The sequence below is a fragment of the Phascolarctos cinereus genome, unplaced genomic scaffold (genome assembly GCF_003287225.1).
Source record: "Phascolarctos cinereus isolate Bilbo 61053 unplaced genomic scaffold, phaCin_HiC Scaffold_1;HRSCAF=81, whole genome shotgun sequence".
Lineage (NCBI taxonomy): Eukaryota > Metazoa > Chordata > Mammalia > Diprotodontia > Phascolarctidae > Phascolarctos > Phascolarctos cinereus.
Genome location: NW_027555514.1, coordinates 122603921 through 122617942, shown reverse-complemented (window position 1 = coordinate 122617942; position 14022 = coordinate 122603921). Strand labels below are relative to the sequence as shown.

Here is a 14022-nt window from a genome sequence, read left to right as displayed (position 1 = left end):
CTCATTACTATATAGTTATATTTTATAACAATAAGATTACTACTTGATAATAATATATCTAATATATCATTTATAGAGCCATTATTTCATAGCCAAGCATCTTATTATTATTACTCAAGAGACACAGTATTTAGCTATAATTAATTTGTTGTTGTTCAGTCTTTTTCAATTGTGTATGACTCTTTGCGACCCTATTTGTAGCATTCTTGGCAAAGATACTGGAATGTTTGCCATTTCCTTTTTCAGCTCATTTTCCAGATGAGGAAACTTAAAACAGAGTTAAGTGACCTACCCAGGGTCACAGAACTAGTAAGGGTCTCAGGCTAGATTTGAACTGAGGAAGATGAGTCTTCCTAATTCCAGGCTCAACACTCTATCCATTGTGCCACCTAGCTGCCTATAATTAATTTAGGTAACTTCTAAAACTGGAAAAATCATTTCCTAATTACTTCTATTGTAAGGAATAAATAAAGCTAATGACCACGTTATAAAACACAGACAAAAATACAATACATCTGCCATAATCTTTCTGTTGGTAAAGGAAACTTACAAAACATAAGGCTGCATTTTCATTTCAAAGAATTGGGGTATCCAGAAAGGAAAATGTGTTCTAACTTCAAAACAACCTCTCTCATTAGTCTTTAAATTTACTAGACTATAAAATAACATGAGTTTCATAGTATTATGAAATTCCTCAAAAGTCACTTCTTATAAGTCAAAATTATTTTACTATATTGATGTCACAGCTAAGGTAGACTCAGATGTGTTTTGTGTTAGGAAGAAGGTGAACTGGCAGACACATACGAGAAGGATACTAGCAGGACAGCATATTCAATTAAAAATGCATTTCATTTTTCCAAATTGCATCAAAATTTATCTGTTTTTTTAAGAAAAGGCCAAGTTTCCGTGTCAAAATATGAAGTTCCTACTGGGGCTCAAAAACAAGCAAAAAAATACATAATGAGTCATGTACCAAGAGAGGTCAGATAGGCAGGGGAGATGACAGATGAAGCAGAAATGTCCTTGTCACAGTATATTCTGAGATTTTTGGCAGCTACTTACCGACTTTGATGCCTTTGGGAACCTCCCTCATTGACACAACAAAGTTAATGCAATGTTTGCTAAATCTGTCCTATTAATTTGGGAACCAACATGGCCCAGGGCACCCAGGAGGCCGGGGAGAGGCAGTGAGAAGCGACAACAATATCACTTTCCCATCTTGCCTCAGATTCCAACTTGCTACCTACCTACTCCCCTCTACAAAAATTCTAAATACTTTCTCTGAATGCAGAATTTTCTTGCTTTTTAAGGGTACAATGACTTTTAAAGCTAGCTATATGTTACATTTAACACTCTTGTTTCCTTCTACTTATTTACCTTCCTTTCTTTTCACCTCTACATTTCTACTGTTAACATTTTTCTTACTCTTCATTTGTTAAATAAAGTACAAATTCAGTATTTACTTCTCCATTTTTTAAATATAGTCCTTAAAAATTAGTCCTCAATTCCTGGCTTCAGACTATACTGGAGTTACTGATAATACTCATTTATAGTACATAAGAAATCAGAACATTCATTTAGTTTAAAAAATACCATAGCATATATCAAAAGTTTAAAAAATGAGGTACATCAAATACTCTGGTAATATTGGTAAGCAAGCTTTCTATAACTCACACCTCAGAATAGCACCTGCCAGTGGTAGCGATGGGATATGGTCAATAACAGGTCATAATAACATCCGGAGATCAACTGACATTGCTCAGTCACTTCAATCACATCTGACTCTTTATGACCCCTTTTGGATTGTTTTTTTTTTCGGGGGGCAATTGGGGTTGACTTGCCCAGGGTCACACAGCTAGTAAGTGTCAAGTGTTTGGTCTGAGGATGAATTTGAACTCAGGTCCTCCTGACTTCAGGGCTGGTGCTCTATCCACTGTGCCACCTACCTGCCCCTTGGAGTTTTCTTGGCAAAGACACTGGAGTGTTTTGCCATCTCCTTCTCCAACTCATTTTACAGATGAGGAAACCGAGGCAAACAAGATTAAGTGACTTGCCCAGGGTCACACAGCAAGTACTTATCTGACGCCAGATTTGAACTCAGGAAGATGAGTCTTCTTGATTCTAGGCCCACTCTACCACCCAAATGCCCCTTCCAAAATACTGTTTGACTGTTCTTTCTCCTAGTATTGAAAAGGCAGTTAACTGATGAAACTTTGGAGTGAGGCAGAGAGACCAGCATCAGGCTATACTTGGAGTACGATGTTCAGTTCTAGGTGCCACATTTAAGGAAAAACTGATAAGCTAGAGTGTATCAAGAGGAGAACAAGTGGGAGGGTGAAAGGCTTTGAGATTCTGTCATGTGTAAATTGATTAAAAGATCCTTGACGATTCAGTCTGAAGTGAAAAGGCTTTGAGGTCAGTTTTCAAGTATTTGAAGGGCAATCACATAAGAGAGGGATTAGACATTTTCTTCTTGGCCTCAGGCAGCAAAATGAGAATCCAGAGGCTGTCATGTCAAAGAAGTAAAATAAGGCCTGATGCCATGAAAACTTCCTAACAAGTCAATCTCTCTGAAAAAATGAAAAGGATTGCCTCATGCCAGATTCCCTTCACTGGAGGTCTTTGCACAAAGACTGGATGGGGACCAGACAACTACTTATCAGGCATGTTTTAGAGAAGACTTTTGTTCGAATACAAATAGGCCTTTAAGGCCAAAAGTTGGATCCAAATCACTGTTTTATACCAAGGGAAAAAGAATGGAAAGGCATGGGATTTACTGCATGTGTTGTGACTTTAAACCCTGTAGAGTTCTTCTCCCTTTTCAAAATTCCTTATCTTACTGTTCCAATCAGCAGGACACTAGATTTTCAATAATATGTTAGTGACAAATACAGAGACTTGTGAAATGTAGACTTGGAAGAGATTATCTACGTGAAAAGACTAAGAGGGGCAGCTAGGTAGCGCAATGGATAGAACACTGGCCCTGGAGTCAGAAGGACCTGAGTTCAAATGCAGACTCAGACACATAACACTCACTTGCTGTGTGACCCTAGGCAAGTCACTTAACCCCCCTTCCTTAAAAAAAAAAAGACTGAGACAGTTTAAAATGACTAGTGCAAGATCACCCTTCTAGTCAGTAGGAGAGCTAAGAGTTCATTTTCTTTGTGCCTGCCCCAATGGGCCAAATAAACCCCTCCAGACACTGGCTTGGTGACATTTGAAAACTGATGGCTTTTCTATTAAAACCCAACAATCTCTTTAAAGGAGGAATGAGGAATCTGTTAAGTGTTCTCTACTGTTGGAGGACAAATCTTGTACTGGTAGGTGTCATTCAGGAGAAAATAATACATCATTGAAAATTTTTCATTTAAAAAAAAACAGTTAAGTGTTTTTCCTTTCATGATTCAGTGTCAGCAAAAATGAATGAAATTCATTTTAATGATAAAAAGAATCAGATTTAAAGGGAAAACATCTATTAATATAGCTCAGGGTTAAGAAAAAACATAAATCATGTTATTACTTTTCTCTAAAGACATGAGTTGTGGTCTCAGAACTTGTGTTACAGACTTATTCATCATAACTTTTTAATAGATGTAAATATGACATGCCAGTTTGCTTTTCACTTTCAAACACGTTTTTGATAAAATATGACCTACATATCTATTTATTTCAGGGACTTGAAAATAAATTCTTTATTCATCAACCATAGACTTGTAGGATTTTAGAATTGCAGACTGACTGTATGTGAGATATATACTCTCCTTATTTTGACTGAAGTACTGAATAAGGAAGACTGGGGTCTGAAGTTTCTCTTCTGGTAATAATGAGAACAGCACCCAGGGAGCTGGAAACATGCAGATAATACAGATAGCTTTTAACAGGTAAATTTCCTGAATTTGAAATTTATGTAATTGACTGAGTAAGGTTCAGTTTAATCTCATATAACCTGAAGGCTAAAATTCAAGAATTTTCAAGTTGTCGTGTCAAATAGGAACACTTACTAGTTTAATGTGATATAGCTCTATTACTAAGATAAACACCTGGACAAAAATAGCAGGAAGGGGAAATCTGTCTTCTGCAGTCGGAATGAAGCATCAGTAATTCCTGGTCTATGAGAAGGAAGGAGGAAAAGCCCAGAGCCAAAAAATTATAGAAAGTATTCCCAGCAGGCATTGTATTGTTGGTGTTCTATAATACTGGAGCACAGCAATGAATATCATTAACTCAATGCCATCCCCATCAAAAGTTATCAGTTTGGACTATAAAAATTAACATAGTAAAGTTCCAATAAATTCTAGTTGAGTGATGATCACAGGATCATAGATTTTTTGAGCCAGATACCACCTTATATATCATAGATAATATTTCCAACCCCATTATTTTATAGATGAGGGAGGCCCAGAAATATTACCTAACTCATCCAAGGTCTTGCAGGTAGTAACTTGCAAAAGCAGGATTTGCTGAGGTACTCAAAAAGAATGAATTAATTAATTACTGGGAGATTTTTCCCCTGTGGAACAATATTCTTTTTTTGTTTTAATAGTCAAGCAGGATGAGAAAGCATCTATAACTAATCTAAACCAAAAATAACAGATCCAGAAAAGAATAAGTTTAAGTAAAGGAAAACAACAGAAAGCAAGATTTACTTCAAGGAGACTTGCAAATGCTTATTAGAATACATCTATTTCACGTAAAGTTGTTAGACTATACATTACACAAAGTGGTCTTGGCTCAGAAAATCCACTCCAATTTTAATCTTGTCAAAACAGAAGGATAAGGAGAGAGGTAGGTATTGGGAATTTAGGAATAATATGTCAAAAATGAAGAAACAAAATATATTATTAACTTATTTTCATACGAATATGAAAATAAGTTAATTATATATTAAATCATTGTTAAATTGTGATTGAAGTGTATTTTTATAAGCAGAGAAATGAAGTGCTTAAGAATCCTCCTGCAAATACTCTTCTCACAAGAAAAAAAAAGGAAAGAATACCCTGCAGTATGCTGAATTTCACATGGGAAGAGTATGTTTATAAGACCTGAATTGTTTCTATGATAGATGCAAGGTGTTCGCTTGGGTCGCACCATTCACATTCTTTCATCCAGTCAAATTTGTGATGTGGCTTAAAGAGGCATTCTATGGCTGCGGAAACTGACTAAGACTACCCATCTTCTCTCACTTTCTAAAGAGGAAGTATGGTTACTTATACAAACTTACACCCCACATAGTTATTTTAAAATTTTTTGTCTTGCCAAATACACTCTCCAACAAACACCCAAACAAATCCATTTAGATGATTAAATTGTTTAATTTATTATTAACATAAAGGAGAGATGTGTGCTTTAAGTTTGGTAGTATGCTATGAACATTCAACATTGTATTTGGCGAGAGTTAATATGCTATGTTGCATTATTGAAACTGTTGTCATCATTATGTGTACTATTCCTTTGTCTATGATATTCTTGTTTTGCATCACTTCAAGTAGATCTTCACGTGTTTCTTCGAATTCTTCGTCTGTCATTCCTTAACAATATAGAGCTATGCCATTACATTTACATAACAATTTTTTCCAGCCATCATCCAGTTTGGGTAAATATTTTATTATCACAAATGACAATTAGATGCTTTGTGACATTATGACTAGTTATAGTATTTTAATTTTGCAAAGCTGATCATAACTCACCCTTCCTAATTCTTTATCTTCAAGGGCTAGAACTCCAGTACTTTCAGTGAAGAGCTTTACTTTAACTACAGGTCGAGGATGAGTAGTGGTAAAATCTCCTTGGGTACCCCATCTGTAATAAAATAGCAGAGATTTTCTTAAAATAAAGATTTAATCTTGTCTGGTATTTGATTCATGCTCAGAGAAGGCAAAGTTAAACCACATAGCATCTTCTGTGGCTCAAGGAGATTAATTTTCATATTTGTTGTGAACTGACAGATGGCATGATCAAGAAGAAAAAGTAACATTAAGAAAAAAAAACACTTTGAAAAGATCATCATGCAGTTATGGTCTATTAGAAATAAAAATGCATTACTTAATTATGTCAAAGGTATTCAAAAGTGAAAATGAAGGCCTCCAGATGCATAACTCAATTATGATTTAATGCATAGTCCAAACTAACTAAAAGTTTACTTGATGTTCATTAAAAGTAATTTGACTCTCCAGCTGTATGTAGTAAGAATCCATTGAGCAAGCACATAAAGCTGGGCAATGAATAATATTAATTTTAGAAATTTATTAGTAACAAACATTTGCAGGTATTTATCATATCTTCACAAACTAAGAGTAATGGTATGTTCAGCTCAGGTAAAGGTGGTAATTAGAGTTAAGATTCAGCTATTGAGCATTTGCTCGATATTTTTTCCATGTAAGACTAAAAAAAGTTGCTGTTTTATACATAACACAAATCTTCTGGGAAGACCTATGGATCTTTTTTTTTTTTAAGCCAACTGGGGTTAAGTGACTTGGCCAGGGTCACACAGCTAGTAAGTGTCAAGTGTTTGGTCCAAGGCCGGATTTGACCTCAGGTCCTCCTGACTTCAGGGCCGGTGCTCTATCCACCGCACCACCTCGTTGCCCCAAGACCTTAGACTCCTTAACATTTTTTTCCACCTTTTTCTTGGGGCATCCTTAAAAAATATATGTTTTATTCTTTTAAAATATTATTTTGAACTATTTCTATTGCACTGTTTTTTACAAAGTTTTTTTTTTAAATTCTGATAGAAAAGAAAAGATAATGCATTATCAATATATTAACGTCTTGCAGTTAATTTCCCAATATGCTCTGACAGGAATGAAGTAAGTCTGGCGACATCTGGCTTTCCAAATCACTGGAGGAAAATAACATGTTTTCTTGGCATATCTTTTAATTAGTAGCATCTTTCCTTTATTTCACACAAATCTATTTCAGCGTATTTGCAGGCTTGCATGACAGAGATCTAATTGTAAATACATGTCCTAAAAATCACTTCTATCACAAGACAGTTTATCACATATTACTTCTAAGTGTTCAGATCACAAGCTACATGAGAGTCAGCACAGCTTGAAGGGAAGATCATAGATCAAAATACCATGTTTTACAAGAGGAAGTAGAATATACATAAAGAAGATAAAATACATATGAAAAAGTCACCAGGTAAAAAGTTATGAATTTACTATTAGTTTATTAAAATGAATTTTATATCTTCCATGAAAACACTTTGAATCTTTATATTTTGAAAATATGTCTCAGAAATCTTTCCTGTTGCAATTCTAACAAAATGGGACCTACAATTATGTCTACCATGGTACCTTTTTGCAAGTTCTGTCACTTAAGACACAGAACTCATCATAAAACTGAATAAAGTAAATTTTTTACTTCTGTAACTATGTGAATAAGACCACATATTCGGAAAGCAAATCCATTTACCTTTGATAAAAGCAAAGTTAATGATGAGAAAATAGCACTACCCAATTGTGAACTTAGATTGGTGGCAAAAGGAATGAGTAATAAAGTACTGTTTTTGTAATTCTATAACATGAAGATATTCTTGAATAAAAATGGAGATTGCTAACCATAGGCTATGGATGGTAAACAAAATAAATGAGACATGGTGAATAACTTGGTTAAAAATTTAAAGAAGATCTCTATAATAAACTTCTATTAATCTATAACATATAGGTATTTCTACTAGATTCTATTCTGTTACTTCATTATGGGGTAGAGATTACTGTGTTTTGGTTTTTTTTAATTTGTTTTGTTTTGTTTTAAGCTATACCAGTGGAATGCAAGCCACAGTTAGTTATACCAATCTTAAAAAGGCTTTGAGTACAGTTGCAGTGATTAAGCAATTAAAGCTTAATATCATATTAAGACTAAGCAATTAAAACCAAAAACTACAGTAAGATTTTTGGGGCACTTGGCATATCTTTTAACTGCCTAAGTTTAGAGAGGCTCAACACGAGGCTGAACACAATTATTATTAATCATTATCATTATTTTAGACATATTAGGACCATTATACGGCACTGAAGGATTGTGCATTGGTGGTGGGAGTATTTACACTGATGAAATCACAATTATCTCTCTGCAAATAAGTCTCATATAGCTTATTACCCTGATCTCTCCCTTGAGTTCCAGTGCTACATATCCAACTGCATACTGGACATCTTTACCTGTAAATGGCAGCTCAAACTCAGCACATCTCAATTGGTTATCTTCCTGATTAAACGTCATTCTTTTATAAAATTCCCTATTTCTGACCCGTGGCCTTTCCGACCCTGGTTTGAGCCTTGACAACACAATAAAACATAAAACTAGTGAGGTGCTATTGACCACATCGCTCCTGATAGGTTCTGATGTCAGAGTCTCTGGAGAGTAAAGATTTAATTAGACACCAACTCAACTTAATAATCTCACCATTTTATTATATACTTGTTTCTCAGAGGCCAGAGGTACAGTAAGTCTTCAGACACAGAAAAGTGACCCTGATGAACCTCTTTCCTTTTTTCACTGCCAGCACAGAGTAGGCGAAATAGAAAGAAGTAGAAAAATAATCAAAATTTCTACTTCCCTCAACCTGACCCTTGATTTTTTTTTCTCAATTGCGCAAAGTGTTTCCTGAGTCCTCTCTATTTGCCATTTCTTGTCCACTCAGCTCACAGTAGTTCAGAGAGATGCAGATTTTCAGAAATAAAAAAAATAAAGTACATGGATTCATCCCAGGCTTTGAGTATAGTCCCAACAATAGAGAATCATCTAAAGACTAACATTTAAATTGGGAAAAATTAAATATGACATTTCTTTAGAGCAACTGAGAATTTATAACCATCACCAGAAGGAATCTTCAAGTCAACAGATATAAGGTAAAATGAATAGAATAAACAAGGAAAGATTCACTTAGACACCAGATCAACTTAAACACTGAGCTTTTTATTGCTGTCTGTTGCCAGCCCTCAAACCAGACTCAACAAGGCCATACATGCTAGCCATAAGGAATAGCTGCCTTCATCCAGACCTCTTTAATCCAACCACATTATGAAGCCTTTGAACATCCCCTAGACCTGCAATGACTTGGCCCTAATCTGCACTTGGTAATGAGAATGAATGCAGATTCATCCAGTGAAAGTTATGTCATAAAATTGTTATATTATGCTGAATTTCAGGAATTTGATTTACTTGACTATATGTATTTGCAATGGGTTTTGTTTTTCTTGCCTTCTCAATGTGGGGAGTGGGGATGAGAGAGAAAGAGAATTTGAAAGTTAAAATAACATTAATATTAAAATATTTGGATGTATTTAAGTTATTTTTAATAAAACAATTTCTCTAAAAAAAAAAAGTCTCTGTCCTTAAGGAGTTCACAGTCTAGTAGGAACACTGAGATGCATTGCCAAGTCTTGCACTTTCTATTTTCACATGTCTTCATATCTTCCCTTCTCTCCAATCACATAGCTGCCCCCTCCATGCAGGCCTTCATCATCCCATGCCTGGACTAAGGAAATAGCCTTCTTGTTGGTCTCCCTGCCCAAATCTCTCCTCACTCACATCCATCCTGCATTCTGCTGCTAAAGTGATACTCCTGAAGGGCAGATATGATTACTTCACGCTACTATTCAGCAAGTTTCAGCAGCTCCCTATTATTTCCAGGATCAAACATGAAATGAAAGGCATTTTAAAGCCTTTTAACTAGGGCCCCTTCCTGCTCTTCTAGTATAAAATCCTCCAAACCTGACCTTTTCCAGCCTTTCCAGTTTTCATATACTCTACATGTCCACCACAATCCAACAACACCAGCCTTCTTCTTGCTCCTTGAACATGACAGTCCTGGATTCTGAAGCTTTTCACTGGCTGTTCTCCATGTCTAGAATGCTCTCACTCCCCACTGCCACCTCTTGACTTCACTAGTTTTCCTCAAAACTCAGCTCAAACCTCATCTTCTCCAAGAAGTCGTTTTCAATTTCTCCCACTCCCCACCCCATTAGTATCTTTTGAGAATAACTCCCATTTTCACTGTCTATAATGTGTGTGTGTGTGTGTGTGTGTTGTGTGTGTGTGTGTGTGTGTGTGGTGGCCTGAATGCTGTTTCCAGTTGAATGTGTTTCTTGAGGTTGTTGTTCAGTTGTTTCAGTTGTGTTTTACTCTTGGTGACTCCATTTGGGGTTATCTTGGCAAAGATACTGGAGTGCTTCGCCATTTCTTTCTCCAGCTCAATTTATAGATGAGGAAACTGAGGCAAACAAGATTAAGTGACTTGCTCAGGGTCACACAGCTAGTTAGTGTTCCAGATTTGAACTCAGGTTTTCCTGACTCCAGGCTTGGACCTCTATCCACTGTGCCACCTAGGTGCCCATTTCTTGAGGGTAGGAACAATATTTTTTTGGTCAGTCATCAAGTATTTATTTAGCAACTACTATGAAATCTAAAATCATATTTCTTACTCTAATTTTATTAGGATTGCCGTCATTTGATAGGATAGCTTTATTTGTTTTTTTAAAAAATATTTAAATTTTATTTTAAACATTGTTATCTTTTTAACTTTCGAGTTCCAAATTTTTCCCTCCCTCCCAGGCCTTCTCCCACCCACTGAGAAGGCAAGCAACATAACATTAATCATACATGTGAAATCATGTAGGATGTATTTCCATACTAACCATATTTCAAAAAAGCAAGAAAAACAAAGTGAGAAAATTATACTTCAATTTGCAGAGTTCATCAGTTCTCTCTCAGGAGGGTAGATAGCATATTTCATCATCAGTCCTTTGGAACGATCTTGGATCACTGTATCGATCAGAGTACCCAAGTCATTCAAAATTGATCATCATTACAACTCTGCTGTTACAATGTATAGTGATCTTCCGGTTTTTCTCATTTCACTTTGCATCAGTTCTTATAGGTCTTACTATGCTTTTTTTTTTTCCTGAAAACATCCCTCTCGTCATTTGCCACACTACAACAGTACTCAACCACAATCATATGCCACAAGTTGTTCAGCTATTCCCTAGTTGATGAGCATCCCTTGGATTTCCAATTCTTTGCCACCAAAAAAAAAGAGCTGGTATAAATAATTTTGTATATGTGGGTCTTTTCCCTTTGATCTCTTTGAGATACAGATCTAATAGTATTATTGCAAGGTTAAAGCGTATGCATAGTTTTATTCCCCTTTGGGCATAATCAGGGACTATATTTTTGCCTTTGTTTCCCCAGAATTTAGCACAATGTGTGGCGCACACTAAGCACGTAAATGCTTGGAGAAATAATTAGCTATAGTGTAAGGCAATATGCTATAACACTGGTGCACACAAGGTACAACTCTAACTCCGATTAAAAAAAGCAATTACTTTTGTCTGGGTTCATCAGGGAAGGCTTCATGGAAGAATAGTCATTTGAGCTGAACCTTAGAAAAGACAGGATTTTAAAAAAACAGTGTTGGTGGGGAACAGGGAATTCTGAGTAGAAGCAAATCGTGGCAGAGTACATTTTGAAAACGGTGATTAGTCTGCTTTAACTATAATATATGTAAGAGGGCAAAGAGGGAGAAGAGTGAAGAAGGCAAGAAGCTTAAGTATCAGGCTAAAGAATTTACCCTTCAGTGGGACCACTGAAGGTTTTTAATTGTGAAATGAAATTCTTAGAAAAACATTTTAAGAAGAGTTATCATGGTGCTTCTGATGTTTACTAGTTTTGTATTAGGCAAGTCATCGAACTTTCTTGGTCCTCATTTTTCTTATCTGTAAAATGATGGGGCTGGAACAGATTAGTGGTTCTTAACCTGAGGTCCATGACCTTGTTTTAAAAAATATTTTGAAAACCATTTCAAAATAATTGGTTTCCTTTGTAACCCTAGATATTTTATTTTATGCATTTACAAACATTATTCTGAGAAGGGGTGCACAGACTTCACCATTCCTCAAAAGGTGTCCATCACACACAAAAAAATTAAGAACCCCTGGACTAGAGGGCCTCAGTGGTCCTTTCCAGGTCCTTTTTTACTCTACCACATAAAAGCCAATTTGATTAAAGATACTCCAGCTCCCCAGTTCAGGCACCTTTGTCTGATTCTCCCTAAACGTCCTGGTTAACTGTAGGCCAAGTCAGGTGTAGTGATAAAATCAGTTCCTACTTCAATGTGGCAATTCTCTACAGCCCTCCAGGAAGGAGGCATCCTGATGTAACCTCCAGGACATTCTGTATGGTTCTAGTCACGTTCTCTTGTTCCATGCACTCAGCCATGCTTTTTTTTTTTCCTAAGATGGGCCCACTTAGAATTTCCAGCTAATACTGTTCATGGTGGTTCCTACTTGCAACTTTCCTTTGTCTCTGTACTTTAAAAATAAAATGAGTATGGGAAATTCACCATGAGCAAAAAGAAAAAAACAAAGAGAATAGCAAGAAAAACAAAAAACCCAGAGAGGCTTTCTGCTCTTGGTTATTATGTTTTTATGTTTTCCATTTTATTTGGTCAAGCAAAGGCTTGCAAATACATGTTTGCAAATGGGGAAATGGAGAGTTTTCTTAGGGTTAGTAGAGCCTGATTATAGCAAAAACACAGTCAAGTCAAGTCATCAAGCATTAATTGTCTACTGTATGCCAGGCACTGTGTTAAGAGTGCTAAGGACACAAAGAAGAAAAAATCAGTCTCTATTCTCAAAGTGCTCATAGTCTAAACTTCAAGTGTGTTCTTACGAAGAACACGCAATTCACGAGCATACATGTGGAGGTTCACTATGGCTCCAATAAATAAAAACATTCCAGTATGAATATATGAACTCCGTGCTATTAAAAATTTATACATATATACTATAAATATAAATTACATGTTTACAATATAATATATATTATACATATGTATGTACATATTACACATATGCATATACAATGTTATACATATACACAATATAAATTGTGTGTATATATACATCTACAAATTTATACATATATATACATGTATATATACACACATATACACACATACACACACACACACATACACAGACATATATATATATATATATATGTATATATATATATATATACATATATATATATATATATATATATATATATATATATATATATATATATATACATATATATATATATATATATATATATATATATATATAAAACATTTCAATAATGCTTAATCAAGTTGCTATTCTCCATCATTATGCAAGTTCCAAACTTCTTAAGCCTGGACTTTTAGTTCCTATTTTCACCCACCACCCACCTTTAGGAGAAACTTTCTTAAGAAAAGGTCAAATGTATTTCATGAAGTTTGATGTCAGATCTTCCAAGAAATCTAAGCTGCTGGTGCTCCATGCTGGATATCCCCATCCTCTGATTCTAGCCAATCGTTAGCTCATTAACACCCTCACATTGCCATAGGTCACATCATTTTCTATTTTTGAGGTTCTTCTTTTATGATTATAAAAGAACTGCCTAGATTGCAAGAAGTGTCCTTGGCTACTGAGGAACCTTGGACCCCATTTGTTTGCAATTGCTAGCTTGGCTAATAAATAGATATTGCCTGGAACTGTTACCTCAGTTTCTCTTATTCACAGATTTCTACCTTGAAAACTGGTGCCACTTAAATAATTTGTATAGCATCTCACAATGAAAGGATATGCAGTTTTAAAAGCTTTTTTTAGTTCTACAACAAATTAATTTTTTTTTAAATATTGTTTTTGTTTTTGTGTTTGTTTTCATTTTTTGGTGAGGCAATTGGGATTAAGTGACCTACCTACAGTCTCACAGCTAGTGAGTGTTACGTCTCTGAGGCTGGATTTGAACTCAGGTCCTCCTGATTCCAGGGCTGGTGCTCTATCCACTGCACCATCCAGATACCCCTGCACCACCTAGCTGCCTCGAATTAATTTTTAAAACTCAGCACAAAAGGAAGTAAGTATGAGATGTGTAAAAATCTTTCCTATTTAATTGGAATGTTTGAATACTTTCTGGAATTAACACTAATTATCCTTCTATAACACTAATTATCCTTCTATTTTCAACATATTAAATACTAAAAGAATACAT

General features: G+C 35.4%; 1 protein-coding gene across 11 annotated transcripts in view; it reads right to left on the bottom strand.

The window, feature by feature from the left end:
• The window catches only part of CADPS2 (calcium dependent secretion activator 2), a 708547-nt gene that overhangs the window by 339073 nt on the left and 355452 nt on the right, over window positions 1-14022 (bottom strand). For all 11 annotated transcript variants that reach the window (XM_078154013.1, XM_078153999.1, XM_078154004.1 and 8 more), the window contains exon 7: window positions 5688-5799. In XM_078154013.1, coding sequence (XP_078010139.1) covers window positions 5688-5799 — 112 coding nt within the window. The remainder of the gene's footprint in view (window positions 1-5687; window positions 5800-14022) is intronic.